This window comes from Sceloporus occidentalis, unplaced genomic scaffold (genome assembly GCF_023333645.1).
Source record: "Sceloporus occidentalis isolate IW3139 unplaced genomic scaffold, rSceOcc1.0.p SCAF_5, whole genome shotgun sequence".
NCBI classification, from domain to species: domain Eukaryota; kingdom Metazoa; phylum Chordata; class Lepidosauria; order Squamata; family Phrynosomatidae; genus Sceloporus; species Sceloporus occidentalis.
In genome coordinates, this window is record NW_028316985.1 from 94,271,329 (window position 1) to 94,289,620 (window position 18,292).

Here is an 18,292-nt window from a genome sequence, read left to right on the forward strand (position 1 = left end):
ATATTGTTCATTTGTATCAGGCTTCAAATGAAGGCCAAGAAGAAAAATGCATAACATGTTTCATTGCAATATATTTAATGCCCAGGGAGGTTTCATATTTTGTATTTCCTCCTTCTCCGCTTTAAAAATGGGTGTGGGTATTCAAACTGAAAGTCAGAATGGACACTTTGTACTAAGATTGTATTGCCCATACACAATATATAATTTACCACATTTAAAAAAAAATCATAACCTTCTGCCTAATTTTGATTTTACATCCTTCCATTCATATTGAAAGTAGCAACTCTTCAGAGCAGCCTGGAAGAGATGTCAAAATCAGTTGATCAATTTTTCAGTAGCCTCACAACAAACAGCTTATGTATCAATGATTTATTATTCCCAGCATTACACAAGAAGTGTCTAGAGTCAACAGAAAGTCCTCTTTATCATCTTTCCAGCAATCAAGATGGTATTTCATTAAACCTTGCTATTTCAAAAGCTACATGATTCTATGAGATTGTTACAGTCCATTCAAACATAGCATTTTGCATGATGTTATTTTCTTCATGCCATCCCCTTTCCTGTCAAGTGGACTTCAATTTATGGCAGCCATATGAATAAGAGACCTCCAAGAGTCTTTGTCGTCAACAGTCTGCTCAGGTTTTCCAAACTCAGAGCCAAAATCCATTTATCTGTAATGTGGTCTTCCTGTTTTCCTGCTGCCTTCCATTGCTTCAAATATTAGCCTTTTTCAAAGAGTCCAGCCTTAGTCTTTTAGGTGCTCCATAGTATTCTTAAGTGAGCCAGCAAGGTGCAGTGGTTTGAATGATGGATTATAATTCTGGAGATCAGAGTTCAAATCCTGGTTCAGCCATGGAAACCCACTGGGTGACCTTGGGCAAATCACACTCTCTCAGCCTCAGAGTTCAGCAATGGCAAGCCCTCTGGTAACATTACTGAATTTAAGCACAAACAATAATGGAAACAATGGCATATTCATTTAGCTCTGGAAGTGAATGACTCAACAGGATTTTTCTCCACTTCTAGGTCAATTGTAGGGTCTAGAAATACTTCAGATTAAATTATGAAATGTCATATAAAGACAAACAAGACGGAGGAGGAAAAAAGGAAGCTTGGGCAAGAGTTTTATGACTTCAAATATGTTTAATTTTTGCACTAAAATCAGAAACTAGAACAAAGGAGTCTTTTTCTCTTTACAAACCCTGCTTTTGAATCATTCAGGAGTAGGAGGTATTGACCTTCCCTTTAAAATCAAGTATAGTAAAGCAAAACAGAAAAAGGACTGAGACAGATGCCTAGGGCTTTGTGGTGTTTCTTCTGATCACTTGCTGGTGACTGCAAGTACCAATACTACGCCTCAAGAGAAAATAAATGAAGGTTAAAATTTGGGGGTATTGAGTAAGTTAATAATTTAAAAATAGAACAAAAGCATGCCTCATTATACGGATGTGTTGAAAGCTCAGGCTTTCAAGATCTTCAGAGAGAATAGTACTTTTGTGTTCTTATTTACATAAGTAAACTGGGAAGTTTTCCCGCTGGATTTAAGAAGTCTCAATAGGTAGGGGAAATTTATTAATTATTTCTATTAAATATGTAATGAAATTATTTGCACGCATTCAATTCTTCAAAAACACTTCCCCTTGTTTGAATTCTTCCTGTAATTCTTAGAGCAATCTTTAAAGTAGGTGAATATTAAGAGTATCTCCATACTACAGTTCCAGGCAGTGAACAGATGCTTCGGCTGAGGACACCTAACCCTAACACTAGTGATACAGAGGAACAAATCCTTCTTATGCCAGTAACCTAAAGAAGCAAAGGTTGGCATAGTTATAAAGATCTTGCCCACTCCTGTGCAGCCACATCACACCTCCCTCTTCCCTGCCTTCAGTTTTTGCCTGACGGACAATGTTCTTATTATAGAGACAAGATTTAAACTGGGGACTTCTTGAGTCATACTTTACTCATTTAAAAACCTTGCTACACAAGTTCTTTTTATAGATTGTTCAGCTTTATGATCTGTAAAGAGCCTCATTGTCACATCATTGATTTTTGTTTCAGAGAGACAACACACCTCCCAAGCCATCTTGTCATGCCCACAAACAATACCAGAACAATCCCTGGCCTCCCTACCTCTGTGTGTGACATTCCTACAATGGTCTACCTCCTCTGTATGTGAAGTGACCTCCTCCCCAGAAACTTGAAATAATGTGAAATGCTTGGCCACCTGATTATACAGTGAGCTCGCGCCATACATAGGTTTCTTATAGGCGGCTTTCAGCATACACTGAAGTTGCATGGGAAATGGGCACGTGCCCTGCATGTGCACATTGCCGTACGGCAAGCACGAGCCCCATTATATTCAATGGGGCTCGCGAATGGTACGCACGAAGCACAACAAGCATAAGCCTCATTGGATATAATGGGGCTCAAGCTTACACGTTTTTTGCTTTATGCCGGGTGTGTGTGTGTGTGTGTGTCCGGAACTGATCCCCTGCATAAAGCAAGGGCCCACTGTATTTCAAATGGCCTAAAATACACATTAAAAACCAGCATGCAATTCCCCTGAGTCAACAAGAGTCTCATACCCCTTTCTCTCTGTCATCCTGCATGATACATGCAATTAACCTCTCAGTACAGCAATAACATTTGGTTTCTTGGCCCATTATTTGTGTGTGGTGTTGAATTACAGGTGTCACAACAAGTCAAGAACAAACAAGCACCCTTGTGACCAGGATTTAGGGAAGTACAGTTTGCTTTGGGGAAGGCTTTTTGTGTGTTTCATTTCTGCGGACCATCGCTTTCCCCTGCCTTTCAGTTTCCCAAGGTAACTTTCTGGGTCTAGGTGCAGAGATTTGGAGACTATCTAGTTGGAATGCTGGTGAAAGGCTAGACTGCTTTTGGTGTGAGCAGTAGTATACTTATTTATTTATTTATGGGATTTATTTATCCCAAAATGGGATTCAGGGTGGCTTACGATAATTTAAAAAGGTAAAACTAAAATATTAATTGCCGAAGTAAAAATATAATTAAATAATACTAATATTAAAACATAAGTTACAAACAGCTTTGTTAAAACCAATTTTAAAATAAAAACCATTAAACCATTAAAACAGCACACCACACTACATAAGTAAAATTCACCCAGCAAGCACTTGCCTAAACAAAAATATCTTCAGCTGTTGGTGAAAGGAAAGCAGCAAGGGGGCCGACATGATCTTCCATGGAAATGAGTTACACGGTCTGGGAGGAGACATGGAGAAGGCTGTCACAGGAGTCTTCACTGTGAACAGTATTTATGTTCAGTTCCTTATCCTTAGTACTCAACCTTCTTTAACTCCAAAAAAATGAGTTGATTACGCTCTCTTATCATTTTTATGGTAATGGACCAACATTAATTCCACATTTTTTTGCATGACTATTCTTCCTGATGGGAGATGAACGGGGGAAGAAATTGACATCTTCCTACCCCGCAATGCACCCTTTCTAGCTTGATTTTGAGAATCAGTTGCAGTATCTAATCCCATATCTGATTTTATCTTCCATTCATGGAAAGAGATTGCACCACAATAACATCATCCAGTTGTAAGAAATGCAAGTATGGTGAAGAAAATCTTTTAAGACACAGTGGGAGAAAGATTTGGTATTCATGATTAAACAAAGCAAATCCCTATGTTCTACTTACAGTCTATCACATGCTCACACAGTAATTACTAACACTTGGAATGCCACTATGGAACAAATTACATTTTAATATATGTATGTATGTATATCCTCCTAGACCAAAACAAAGGAAAAATAAGTTAGCTTCTTTAAAACCACGCTTGTATCACTTGTACTGAATCACTTGTACCCCGCACTGCTGCCAAATTTCTTGTCATGTTGCTGGCAAAATATTCAATAACTCTTTTAAAAATAAGGCACATAAGGAGTTTGTACCTTGTTTTAAAACAGAATCACACTCCTGGGTGCCTCCTCCTGGCACTATGATTTTTCTTTCAAATTAGGCATGCATTTCCCAAATATTTCTGAGTATTTTTCTTTATCATGCATCAACATTTGGTAGAATGGCAGCAGCCAGGTGTGGTCCTTGGTGGGTTTCCAGTATAATTATCTGCAGAAACCTTACAGATGTACTACTGAGTAAATCTGCAAGTTTTGCAACACATGAGGCATCTGCCATGGTAGGAAAAAAGGTAGGTCTTCTTACAACACTCTTGAAAAGTGACTCCAAATTTCCTGAGGGTTTCCTTGCATCAATGCATTATCAATCACTGTGATGGTAAACACTTTAGGTATGATAACATGCTTGCAAATGGTCAGTTCCATTCTGCATGAGTGGGAAGATGCATCATCAGAGAAATAATTTAATCAAAAAGCTGGACTGGGAATACAAGCCTACTGATACCTCTTTTCTACTATGCTATGTGAAGTTGTTATCAGATAGCAATGGCTTCAATAGATTGGTGAAACTATCACAGACTATCGGTGCTTTTTTAAAATGAAAGACAAACCTTTTTACTACCTTCAGTGGAGGGAGCATGAAGAGAGTTTCTAATGGAGTCACTGATGTAATCAGTACCAGGAAACTCTCAATTTGGCACTCAGAGAGAAAGATAAGATTAATTCTGATCATAACACAATTTTCTGCTTCCAGAAGCCATTTAACATTAACTGTCAAAGCTTCTCTATCTAATTATTCCATCCAGAGACTTGAAACTTGCCCCATCTCAAGAATAAGTATGTCATTGGACTGAGTGTGAAAAATCAAATATTTGAATATTAGAGGCAAATGTTGCACGATTTTATGGTAGATTGGAAGTTTTAGGGAGGATGAGATCCTCCTTTGAGTTCTGTAAACCTGTTTATCATTTGTGTGGTCATTGATGGCTGTCAGATTGCCCAAATAGTAGCTACAGAAATCATCTGCTCATGGCTACAGAAACATCTTATGTGGAAAGTAAACTAGTGAAACTTCAGGAGAATCAAATTCAAAAGATGATGCAGCAGTAGGATTTTGAGAACAAGTGTCAGGAATAAAGTATCTCCTACTAAATAGAGGCCTGTTACAGACTGCCAAAATAAAGCTGCTTCAGGTCTCTTTGGAGGTGTGCTGTTTAAATGATGCATGCATCCTAAGAATCCGGAAGCTGCACCAAAGCTGCACTCCAGTGCTTAGGAATGGAGTGTGGCTTTGGCGCGACCTCCGGACTCTTAGGACCCATGCATCATTTAAATAGCATACCTCCAAAGAGACCCGAAGCAGCTTTATTTTGGCAGTCTGTAACAGGCCAGAGTATCATTTATTTCAGTTTTTCGCACAACATGCAATTCTAAATCTTTGGACTCCTTAAAGTACAGTATTTTGTAAAGCCTAAACCTTGTAATGGTTTACAAAATAAAGACCACAGAGAAGTAACAGAAATTTGATCTAGACAACAAGGAAATTGAAATAATTTACTATTTCCTTGGCTCAAACACTGATCAGGAGAGGGACTGCAGTCAAATCAGAAGAAGACTAGGACTGGGATGGGCAGCTATGAAAGAACTAGACATGAACTTGAAGTGCAAAGATATGACACTGAACACCAAAGTTAGGATCGTCCAAACCATCGTATTTCCCATCACCATGTATGGATGTGAAAGCTGAACAATGAAGAAAACCAACAGAAAGAAAATTAATTCATCTGAGATGTGGTGCTGGTCAAGAATGCTAAGGATACATGGGTGGCCAAAAAGACAAACAAATGGCTCTTAGAACAGATCAAATCTTAACTCTCCCTGGAAGGTAAGATGACTGAGGCTGATATTCTCAACACATCATGAGAAGGCAAGACTCACTAGAAAAGAAAATAATACTAGAAATGGTGAAAGGTAGTAGAAAGAGAGGTAGACTGCACACCATATTGACAGACTCAGTCAAGGAGGCCACAGCCCTGATCCTGCATGACCTGAGGACAGGGAGGCTTGGAGGTGTCTCATTCATGGGTTTGCTACAAGTTGAAGTCAACTTGAAGGCATCTGACAACAAACCTTGTAATATTTTTAATATGCACAAACAAACTAGGCCCCACATATTGTCATCAGGTTTAGAGGTTCTAAAATCCCTGCCTCTGAACAATTAGCTAATTTTCATGTACCAGAGGCAGAGAGCAAATACACAAGAGATGGCTGTGTGCTATCTTTGCATGTTGACTTATTGTAACCACATGAATTTCATATGGTTTTCTTAGGCAAAGAATACTCGGAGGTGGTTTTGCCAGTTCCTTCTTCTGAAATAAGATCTACACCACCTGGCATTGGTTGGCAGTCTCCCATCCAAGTATTAGCCAGGGCTGACCCTGCTTAACTTCCACAATGAGATGGGACCCGGTGCTCATGGGGTATTTGATTGACTACAGAATACAGTCAAGATGGCTAGATAGAGGCTAAATAGATCCATGCAAGATACTGAATTCCAGTTCTATAGGAAAAAGAAAAATATTACTATATTAATGGCAGAAAATCCATGAATCTGCCCCCCCCCCCCCCATATTGGTGAGCTTCCTGAAGTCTGAAAAAATCCAACTGCTTCAAAACTGAGGGTTGGTAAGTGTCCAGTGTGCATGGAAAAAAAAGTAGATAGGGCCCAAACAGTGAGACCAAAATAAAGCTGCTTCTGGTCACTTTGGAGGTATGCTGTTTAAAAGATGCATGCGTCCTAAGAGGTCGGAAGCCATGCCAAAGCCATGCTCCAGTCCTAAGGACTACAGCGTAGCTTTGGCACAGCTTCTGGCCTCTTAAGATGTGTGTGTCATTTAAACAGCATACCTCCAAAGTCACCCAAACCAGCTTTATTTTGGCCTCTCTGTTCAGCCCATAGTTTCCCAAAACCACTTTTCTAGATGTGAAAGATTATGCATGTGCCAAATCCAAAGTGGCTGCAACATTAATCCTGAGAAAGAGTGCAGATGGTAAGGTGGGTGCATGTTTTTCTAGGCAAGACTTTACAGAGCAAATGTCAAACATTTCTTGCTTGACTTGTCTACTGCATATCCAGCTATCCCTCAGAGGCATGTTTAGCATTACAAGTGATAAGGTTCTATGAATACTTTTGCAATACACTGATAAGACTAAGTACCTATAAATGTTTATGTTGTCAATTTTTACATCATGCCTACAAGCAAAAATTATCAGTCTTCCATATCAATTGCCTAACCTAGCCAGAATCAGCCACATTTTAAAACATTTATTTGGGATTTTCAACACTTTTCTCCTAGATCCAATGTAAGGGTCTAAAGCTACCATCCGAAATTTCTACTCATGACTTTATTTCTAAGTATACAAACATGACATTGTGGTTCAAGAGACTGCAATCCTATGAGGACTTAATTGAGAATGGGACAAACTGCACTCACTAGGACTTACTTTTGAGTAAATATGCATAGGAATATGCTGTCAGTTCTAAACCAAAGAAGAGAAAATTCCCAATTGAAATTCATGACTCAGTAGATGACCCTGAGCAAGCCACAGTCCACAGGATCATACCGCTCCCCCACATGCAAAGAGGAGAAAACAATGGCCTGTTACAGACTGCCAAAATAAAGCTGCTTGGGGTCTCTTTGGAGGTATGCTATTTAAATGATGCATGGGTCCTAAGAGTACGGAGGTCGCGCCAAAGCCACACTCCATTCCTAAGCACTGGAGTGCAGCTTTGGTGCAGCTTCCGGATTCTTAGGATGCATGCATCATTTAAACAGCATACATCCAAAGAGACCCCAAGCAGCTTTATTTTGGCAGTCTGTAACAGGCCAATGACAGTACTGTTGTAAGGACAACTAAGCTATTACACATCAAACATTTGAACCCTCTGTTACAGGCACTTAGTATTACAGTATTTAAAAATTGCATCCCTTTCCCATTTGGTCTCCATCACCAACACCGACAATAGTCTATCCTTCCTTTCATCTACAATCCCTGCTTCCACTTCTTAACACTGCGTTTTGCTTGGTAATTCTTGTGACTCAACAGGGGTACAGCAAGCTAAGAATTTGCCATTTAGACTTTTCCGATCACTGATTGCTGGGGAAAGCTAGATTTCTTTCTGTTGCGCCAATAAATATGACATAGCAGCTCTTCTCAGGGGGAATAAGTTGACCACCCTACTTGCTGGAGGTATTGCAGTAATGTAGCCAGAAGGCAGCCTACATTTTTACAAATGACTTGAAAAGCAAGACCAACGGAAGGAAGGATATTGGCTTAATATTTTTCTCTCTGGATACATCTGCACTGCAGAAATAATCCGTTTTGGCACCACGCCAGTTCAAGTGGTGTCAAACTGAATTATTTCTACAGGGCAGATGCATTCTGTCTCTATTACCACTAAAAGATAGCTGCATCTCACTTCAAGTCCCCCTACACTTCCCTCCCAGCCTCTCCTGTGCTTCTTCTCTTCCTTTGGGGCTTCATAGCACTCACCTGAGCTCAAAGTTCATGGTGGCAAGATAGTTGTAGCATCTTCCCAGGATGATCTCCCTCAGATGTTTGGTGGTCCCCTTGCCTTTCCACTCCAGCAGTGTTTCTGAGCTGGGGACCTCTTTCCTTCCTGGGATGAGCACCACAAGCAAGACAATCACAACCAGCATAAATAAAGGGACCATGATCCCAGCCAGGATCAACTTGTGCCTTGGGGTCCTGGAGGAGCTGTGTGGGAAAGGCATCTCAGTTGAAGTTTCTGAAAAGCAGGAACAGCTGCTGCTTCCCTTGCCTTCCTCCCTGGCAGAAAAGCCAAAGCCTAAGGTCACAGTGTTCTCTTTCCTCCTCCCTCTCCTTTTCTTTCTTTCACCCAGGCAAGTGAAATCAAACTAGCAGAGAGGCCCAAGTAGCATTTCTATTGGCTCCAGGCACACACACACACACAAAAGGCTTCCTCAAAGCAGGACAGGATGACACTCATTCAAAAATCCCACTGGAAGACAATGGCCTTTGCAGATTTATGGGGTGCTGCCATGACCAGTTATTCCTGTTTTTTTCAGACTAAACTGCCTTTTTGGTGTTCAAGGCAGTCTTTGCAATCAGCTTCACAGGGAGGTATTCACATCCCACCCTTGCAAAAAATGCAGCTGGATCATTTTGTAAAGTAAAACTGAAAAGCTGTTTGAGAGCCATAAATAATGCCCTGAGACTTTAAAAATATTGTTTTTACAATACATACACACACAGGCCAGAAGAGTGTAGTGGCCTGAGTGATGGACTAGAGCTCGAGAGAGGGTTTGAATCAGCCATGGAAACTCATTAAGCGGAACTTGGGCAAGACACACTCTCTCAGCCTCAGAGGTGGATAAAAGTAAACGGCTATGAACATCTCGCCAGGAAAACCCTGTGATAGGTTAACTGTAGGGTTGCCACTAGAAAACACACATCAATATATGTGTGTCCATAAGCCTTTTCTTTCATAAGCCTTTTATTCCTGTACAGTAGTTGTACTTAAGCTGAAGTTACAAATGTGCTGGTTTATATAACCAGAGGAAAGTTTCCTTCCTATTAAAGAAGTGTTATTAACAAGATGGATAACAAGATAATATTTGGTAACTTTGGCAAAGGGCATAGCTGTGTTAGTCTGCCATGCCAATCGGGTATCTTAGGGCACTTTTACAGATAAAACAAATGTATTATTATTTATCTTTTTAAAATCAGCTTTAGTAATATCTTTGGCAATATCAGGTTGGATCTCCCTTTATGCTGAGGAACTAGCTCTGCATTGGGGTACTGCACCTATTATGCTATAGTAAACCTAGATTGCCAAGGGCAATTCCTTAAAGAGCTGCTTTCTATATGTATGATATTTGTACTTGAATCTGTATGCATAAACTTGAAAAATATTCGGTATACCTTTGAAAATGTAGGCCCCAATCTCACTTGGACATTGCCCTGGATACATCCGGGTCGGATTTGCTAAGCCAGCACTGAATCTCTCTGGCAAGAAGTTCATACTACCTTTGGGCTCATACTACCTTTACCCCGATGGAAGATCCCCGGTGCAATTTACCCCGCTTGACATTCACATTTCCAGATGGAGCCTCCTTGTTGTCATTCAAATTCACTTCTGCTGTAGTCAAGGTGTGCAAATCCTGGGACCAGTGGGAACTTCCCACTTTTAAACCAGGTTGCAGTTTGGTGCAAAAGTTAGTCTGCATGGCCCAGTAATGCATGAACCACCCCTGAGATTTTCTAAGGAAACCATCAACATTTAACATGGGCCTGCATTGTTGTTGTGTGCGTGCCTGCAAGTCATTTTTGACTTATGGCAACCCTAAACTGAACCTATCGTATGGTTTCCTTGGCAGGTTTCTTCAGAGGGGTTTGCCATTGCCTTCCCCTTAACCTAAGGAACATTTTATTGACATGTTAGTGTGTCATGTGCCTTCAAGCCATTTCTGATTTATGGTGAACCTATCATTGGGTTTTCTTGGCAGGTTTTGTCCAGAGCTAGTTCCTCATACTGAGGAACTAGCTCTGAACTGGGTTTTATTCAGGTTTTGTTCAAAGGAGGTTTGCAGAGCCTTTCCCTCAGGTTGAGAAATGTGACTTGTGCAAAGTCACCCAGCGGGTTTCATGGATGAGTGGGGAATCGAACCCTGGTCTCCAGAGTCATAGTCCAGCAAGCAAATCACTCTCCACAACGGACTGTCATGTTACTGTACGTTTCCCTTTTCTCTCTGAGATGCTTTAAACGTTTTTATATGGTGCTTACTGACTTGATGGCTGTTTTTGCATCATTTAAAATGTTTAACTGTGCTTAAATGCCATCATTTATTCAGTTTTTAAATCATGCTGTGAAGTGCTCACATCCCAGTATTTGAGGAATAAATAAAATAAATGATGATACTAATAGAAACCACCTTTTCTATGAAAAGGTCAGCATTACTTATTCCACGTCCTGCACTGAAATAAAGTCTACAAATACGCTGCATCTACAAGTTGTTCTCCTGTTACTCACACCTACATTTGCCCCTCTCTGTTGCCTCTTCTCTGGGAAATGTTTCATTGTAAGCTCCTCAGGGCACTTGTTATCATCACCATTTATCTTCGCTATGAAAAACAACTTATTTTTCTTCTTTCTTTCTTCTGTGCCTACACAGAGCTGGAAAACTGATTTTCTCTTTGAGAGGGGTTTCTTTCCAATATATTCTTTATTGACATATAGTGGTGTATTTGCATTAATCATAATTAGTGTATTATGCTTGTGTTTGGTTTGGTAGTTTGTGTTGGTATTAGAAGAAAACTATTAAAATTATGTTTATAAAACAACATACAGTGGACCCTTGGTATCCGCTGGGGTTTGGTTCCAGGACTCCTTCTGGATACCAAAATCTATAGATGCTCAAGTCCCATAGATACAATGGCATAGTAAAATGGCATTCCTTATATAAAATGGTAACATCAAGGTTTGCTTTTTAACTTTTCTATACAGTTGCCCCTCTGTTTGCATGGACTTCAGATCCACAACCCTAACTTACTCATGATAAGCAAATGGAGGGGGTTAAAATGGGGCACGCATGCCCATTCAAACCTATGGGCCTTGAATATGTGTGAGTTTCCGTTTTCGCAGGGGGGTCTGGAACGGATCCCCTGTGAAAACGGAGGGCTGACTGTGCTTTAAAAATATCTTCAAGCTGTGGATGCTTGAATCCCTGGATGAAAAAAATCTGTGGATAAGTAAGGCTGACTGTATTTTACTGAATCAGTATGCTCTTTTGGAATATTAATGTTCATTAATAAAATAAGAACAATTTTTTTAATTAATGCAATCTCCTGTATAGGTATCGCTCTCAGCATTTAAGGGCTTAATTAGTGCTTCACTCAAAGTGGTTAGGAGAAATAAATCAACAGGAACAGATGATTTACCAACAGAGTGATTTCAAGCTATAGAAATACCAGGGACTGTATTAACCAGCAGATGATTTCATTAGCTTTCCATGCAAGCAAAATCATGCTAAAGATTTATGTTCAACATTTTTACCATGGAGTGAGAAATGCTAGCTGTCCACTTTGGGTTCAGAAAAAGAAGAGGCACTAGAGATCATTTTGCACATATGTGTTGCCTAATGGAATGTACTAAGGGAGTTTAGAAGGAAATCAATCTTTATTTTATAGATTACAGCAAGTTCTTTTACTGCGTAGATCATGAAAAACTACAGATCACTAAAAAGAAGAAAAGAGGAAAGCCACATTTGTTCAGACATGGGATGTATTCTCTGGAGAAGAGGCCATTTCAGGACAGAATATGGTGAAACATCCTATTTTCCAGTTGGCAAGGAGGTCAGACAAGGCTGTATTTCACCACTATCTGTTTCATTTATGCAGAGGACATATCATACAAATTTAAAGGAGGTATTTAAGATATTCAGAGGACACCATATTACTAGCAAAAAGTTGGGAGGACTTGGAATTACTATTGATAAAAGTTAAGGAGGAAAGTGCAAAAGTGGGGTTACATCTGAACATTAAGAAAGCAAAAATTACGACCATAAATGACTGACATAAATTTAAAGAAAGTGATGAAGACATTCAGTGGCATACCTAGTATATTTGACACGCAACACAAATCATTTTAACATCCCTTTACTCTTCAACAAAATTATTTTCAGTAATAGTCATGAAATGAAACAAATAATCATAATGGCCAGAAAAGAAACACAGTGTAAATTATCCATTATTGAACTTTGCATCTGTAAAAATAAATAAATAAACCCTGAATTTGCACTTTCTTCCTTGACCGTCTTCAGTAGTCATTCCAAGTCTTTGCTGCTTTCTGCTAGTTGTATGGTGTCATCTGCAAAGCTTGATGTTCCACCAGTTTTCATGCCTCTGTTCTCTATCTAATCCAACTTTCCATACAATATGTTTAGCATATGAATTTAAAAAATAGGATGATAAAATGCAACCTTCCCTTACTCACTTGCTAATGGCAAGCTGTCCTGTTTCTCTATATTCTGTATTGACAGTGGTCTCCCATGCTAGGTATAGGATATGCATCAGGAGAATCAATCATTGTGGTACACCAGTTTCTTTAAGAGAATCATCTACACAGTCAAAGGCTTTGATATAATCACAGGCTGATAAAGCACAGGCTGATTTTCTTTTGCAATTCTTTGATTCACTCCATCATCCAACATATGTTTGCAATATGATCCCTTTTATCTCTTCCTCTTTTGAACCCAACTTGGACATCTGGCATCGCATGCTCCAAATATGTTAAAAGTCTTGGGCGGGGTACAGACGGGCAGGAGAAGACGTCTTGGAGGTGTATTTAGCTCAATGCGGAGCTTCCAGACGGCCCGCCCCGGGGACGTGCTTCAGGTGTTGGGGCTTCCACACGGGGGGCAGTGAAGACGCCTCACCTGGGTCCGTTTCGGACCCGGAGCTTCCATACCGCCGCCTCGGAGGACGCCGCAAAGAAAGGGGCAGCTTCCGCACGGGCGGCTCAAACCGCGGCTTTTTTTTTTCTTTTGCCGGCTGGAGGATGCGCAGCTGCGCAGCTGCACCTCTAAGCAGCGGCGGCAGAAAGCCTATGTGCGCATTTAAAGCGCCCAGGCCCCTTTAAAACTTTTTTCCCCCGCTCTGCCCAAGAACAATGGTGGCAGAGGAGAACGTGGTGCCCATCCTGGCATCATATGTCATTCTGCACAACATCTGTGAGACCAAGGGCAGGGTCCTGGATGGCGCCTGTTTTCCTGGGTGAAAAAGATACATCAGCTCCAACTGCCAATTGCCCCTTTGACAATGTATCAATCCCCCTCAAATTCAAGCTTTCCTAATGGCCCATTTGAATGTATCAATAGGGCACCCAGAGGGCATCTATTGGGGGAGAGATTCAAACTGCTCCTCTGAAAGCTATCATTGGCCTAGGACCACCTTGGCCTAACGGCCCTGAGCCACAGGTGCCCATATATACCCGTGCGCAACTGGGCAAGACCCCAGGACGGCGATCAAGATGGCAGAGCCACGCAGGAGGGTCCCGATCCGCATGGCCTACTGGACGGATGAGGAGGTCGGGATCCTCCTGGACTCCCTGATGCCACAGGCAGCCGCTCGAAGGGTGATGGCCAGCACCAACAAGCCGAACCGGGGGTATTTTCTCCAGGCATCCCGTGCCCTCGAAGAGCGAGGGTTTCGAAGAAAGATGCATCAGTGCAGAGTAAAGTTTAAAACTCTGAAGGCATCTTTCTTCGAAACCCTCGAAGACTTCGGGGAGCACCCCCCGGTTGACAGGCGGCCACCATTCTTTGAGCGGCTGAAGGACCTGTGGATCAGGGGAGATCGGCCCAGACCAGAAGATCGCCGTCCTCCAGGTAAGTCAGAGCTCTTGCCATGCCCTGTCCTCCCCTCCTTGACTCTTCCCTTGCCCTCCTCTCCTTCCTGCATGGTGCCAATGCCATCCCTCCTCTTCCCTTCTGCAGGCGTGCGGCCGAGGTGGAGGCGGAGGGAGGGAGGGCACCGTGCCAGGTCGCCCTCTCCACCATCCTCGGGGGACGAGGATGTCCCCGAGGGTGGGCCACAGCCAGGACCAGCTGCTGTGGCCCCTCCGCAGCCAGAGCAGGCTCCTCTGGCGGCAGGTAGGTCCCTAGGGTGAGGGGTGGGGGTTGCCTGACTGCAGCCCCCACGACACTTGTGCCCTCGTCTGCCATGCCAGCATGGTAACTTGGGCCTTTCCTTCCTCTTTTGCAGGGCTTGAAGTCCTTGCTGCTGTTGCCGCCGCCGAGGAGCCTGGCCCGAGCCGCCGCCTGCCAGGGGAGCCAGGGGACTTGGCCCTCGATGCCAGGACCCTGGATCGGGTCCTCCAAGCCCGGCAGCAAGGTAAGTGCAGAGGGGAACCCAGGGAAGGGAGCGGGGGCACCCAGAAACCCTGCCTGTGGGAGTGGGTGATGGGCTCCACAGGCTGACCCTAAACATCCTCTTTCTTTTCCCCCCACAGAGAACCGGACGGAGAGGAGGTTCGCTGCCTTGGAGGAGAAGGTGGACAAGCTGGCGGAGAGAGTCTCCTCCATCGAAGAGACCCTGCAGGAACTCCTCCGCCGGCTGCCCGCCCCACCGCCTCCTCCCCCTCCCTGAAGCAGCTTCCCTCCCCTGCCCTCTCTGCCATCCCCCCTTCACCACCACCCCCTTCACCCTCCCCCTTCCCTTTGTAAATATTGTACATTTGTAAATAAAAAAGTTTATTTTTAAAAAAATTTGTGTGGTTTTTTTTTTCTTTTGCCGGCTGGAGGATGCGCAGCTGCGCAGCTACAGCGCTAAGCAGCGGCGGCAGAAAGCCTATGTGCGCATTTAAAGCGCCCAGGCCCCTTTAAAACTTTTTTCCCCCGCTCTGCCCAAGAACAATGGTGGTCTCCTGCCAGCTGGTGTTGGCATCCTTGTCCGCTTGCACTTTGCCAGTGTCACCAGCATCATGGATGCCTCCTCTCCTTTGGTCCCCGCGCTCTTGCTGAATCTGCAATGCACAGCTACAGCTGTCTCCGCTGCCACCGCTGTCCCCCTGCCATCCCCCATCACCTCCCTTGTACATATGTAAATATTTACAGTTTTAGCGTTTTTTATTGTTAGGTGAAAATGGCACAGGAATGTGTGTAGGGGTGCACTTTAAAGTCCAAACTTTCCAAGCAGCGCATGCGTACATGTTGCTCTAGGGTTAGGGTTAGGGTTAGGGTTAGGAGTCTTAAAATGCGCTGCAGCTGTGCTGCAGCTTCCACACCTGCATGGCAGCGGACGCTGCAATTAAAGCCTGACTGCAAACTGCGCATGTTCCAAGACCCCAACTCATTATGCGACGCAGCAGACACGGAGCTTTTAAATGGGCAACTTAAATTAGCGGCGTAGCAATTCTGGTGTACCGGTGCAGCAGCTCTCATGGCTTCTTCCACTTCTCGATATGTGTCAGCATTCAGGTAGGACTGCTCCAGTTTCTGCAAAATGTTTGGCTGGGACCATATAGCTATGAGGTCAGCCGTCTCAGTATGAGACCAAGACGTCCCCCTGCCTTTTTTCGGGGTGCTTGTGGATGGCTGTGCCATCCTGCCTGGTGGCAAAGGGGAGCCGCCGCACAGCTGTGCCAGGAGCAGCCGAACTGTGCCCGTTCCCAGGTGAAAATGGCGCAGGAATGTGTGTAGGGGGTCACTTTAAATTCCAAACTTTCCCTTTTCACTTTCTACAACCAAAACATCCGCCGGCAAAACTTACAACTTCCCGCGGTTCCAGCAACGCATGCGCACAAGTGGCTCTAGGGTTAGGGTTACGAGACTTAAAATGCGCCGCAGCTGTGCCGCAGCTTCCACAGCTGCATGGCAGCGGACGTTGCAATTAAAGCCCGACTGCAAACCACGCATGTCCCGGACCCCGACCCATTATGCGACGCAGCTGACACGGAGCTTTTAAACGGGCAACTTATATTTGCGGCGTAGCAATTGGGACGTACCGGTGCAGCTGCTTACATATGGAGCTGCGCACGTACGCCGCAAATCAAAAAGAAGCGGAGAAAAGCAGCACCTTTTTAATGCCGCTTCTTCCCGCTTGGGGCGTGCGGGGGGCGTGTTCATGGTGGCATTCAGGTAAGGCCCGTCTGAAGGCTCTACCTTCATGACGTCATGAATACACCCCTTTTTGCCCGTCTGTATCCCGCCTTGGTTATAAATGTTTAGCATCATTTTGTTTGGAAGGTAGATTTATGCAATGGTCCTGTGGTCACTGCAATCCCTGGAGTTCCCTTTTTTGGTGAATGACATGTATATTAGTGCTTCCAGTCTGTGGGCCATTGTTTTGTTTTCCATTTTGGTTGGCAGATTTAGAATTTCTTGTTAGATTCCATTTCTCTGGTTTGAAATAGCTCTATTGGAATGCCATCTATTCCTGGTGATCTATTTCTCCCAAGTTCTTCTACTTCGCTTGCTAAAATTGTGTGTTAATCTTCACATGGTTCTCCCTTGAAAGACTTTTTAATCCTTTCATCTCTTTATATCGTTCTTCAATGTATTGTTTTCATCATCTTTTTATTTCCTCTCGATCATGCAGTGTGTTCTCCTGCTGGTCGTATAGATTCCCACTCTTGTTTACATTTTCCTTTGATTTCTCCGTTCTTGCAGAAGATGCCTCTTGTTATATCTTTTTGTAGTTGTCTTCTGTTTCTCTGCATTGACTGTTATAGTACCGTAGATCTCTTTGTCTCTGCATACACATTGCTAAGAGCTGTGTTCAAGACGCTGATACTATTTCTGTCACCTTTTACTTTTGTTTCTTGCCTACACTTAACCATTTGAAGAATATAAAATGTCTTCCACTGTGGCTTCTCTTTATTTTTGAATTCTCTTCTAACAGTGTTCCTGGTTTTGGTCCACAGTCCTTCTGGCTCTTGGTCAATTGGGCTTTATAGTGCATTGTTTTATGTGACGTATACATTCTCCAATGACGTTCAAGTTGCAATTTGGTTGTTGTTGTTGTATGTCTTCAAGTAATTTCTGACTCATGGCGAGCCTATGGTGAATCGGGATGTAATTACAGTATGTATCATTGTGGCCAAGTCAGACCCACCAAGGAATGTGCACAACTAGTGCACCAGCTTTAACTATGAAAACTAACTCCTGGCCATCACAGAAACATGAGTATCCAGGGTCAGAGCTGAATCCAGGGAAGTTATCACACGACTGAAATTGGAAGTATAATCCAATGTCATCCTGAATGGAATCATGCGTATTCACGTTATTGCGCGAAAGGTTACCACACGCGATTGCTGGCAGTCCGAACGCAATCACACGTCAATCCACAGTTAAGTAAATTCAGTGAACTAGCAAAGTCACAAACTCTATTCCTAGGCAACTTTGCACTCAGTGCGCTGTTGTTTGGTGTGATGTGCGTGTCTCCTTTGGTCCTGGTTTCCCTCCCCAATCTGGAAGGGGGGGTTCCCATGAAGCCACACTGCAATTCCGCTTCATTTTTGCTTCCGCTTGTCCTTCAGCATTGCTGAGGGGGGGGGGGGGGTGCTGCTGCCTGCTAATTAAGAGGCATGGACCGGGAGCTATTGGATAACCATTATATTCACGTTTTAACATGACAAGAGTGAATATATGCTCGTTTTAATGTGAATAGAGCATCTTCTTTCAGCCATTCTTCCCGTCCCCCCCCCACCTCTTTTGTAAATTGTGGGGTTCCTTGGTTCCTCTCTCTCACTCGCCTAAATATGCTATGCTCCAGTCATCTGGGCTCTCATTGAGCATGCGCAAGGGTGCCAGTTCGTAATTAAGAACCTACTGATGTGATGGCTTACTTT

At 43.1% G+C, this 18,292-nt stretch overlaps 2 protein-coding genes across 2 annotated transcripts in view; one reads left to right on the forward strand and one right to left on the reverse strand.

Moving 5' to 3' along the window:
• Positions 1-8,710, reverse strand: part of LOC149312508 (ADP-ribosyl cyclase/cyclic ADP-ribose hydrolase 1-like) — a 32,467-nt gene extending 23,757 nt beyond the window's left edge. The window contains exon 1 of the mRNA XM_089526888.1: positions 8,455-8,710. Coding sequence (XP_089383014.1) covers positions 8,455-8,696 — 242 coding nt within the window. The 5' untranslated portion in view covers positions 8,697-8,710. The remainder of the gene's footprint in view (positions 1-8,454) is intronic.
• A 5,692-nt stretch (positions 8,711-14,402) lies between these two features.
• Positions 14,403-15,147, forward strand: LOC149312509 (uncharacterized). Its single transcript, XM_089526889.1, has 3 exons — positions 14,403-14,594; positions 14,707-14,835; positions 14,954-15,147. The coding sequence occupies exons 1-3, from the start codon at positions 14,411-14,413 to the stop codon at positions 15,088-15,090; spliced, it is 450 nt and encodes a 149-aa protein (XP_089383015.1). The 5' UTR covers positions 14,403-14,410; the 3' UTR covers positions 15,091-15,147.
• The last annotated feature ends 3,145 nt before the right edge of the window (positions 15,148-18,292 follow it).

What these genes read in the sequence shown, in the direction of transcription:
- LOC149312509 (XM_089526889.1), top strand. Translation starts at nt 14,411, where the DNA reads ATGCCATCCCTCCTCTTCCCTTCTGCAGGCGTGCGGCCGAGGTGGAGG. An exon ending in GCAGGCTCCTCTGGCGGCAG is followed by an intron (nt 14,595 to 14,706) that starts GTAGGTCCCTAG and finishes CCTCTTTTGCAG; the next exon opens with GGCTTGAAGTCCTTGCTGCT. An exon ending in CCTCCAAGCCCGGCAGCAAG is followed by an intron (nt 14,836 to 14,953) that starts GTAAGTGCAGAG and finishes TTCCCCCCACAG; the next exon opens with AGAACCGGACGGAGAGGAGG.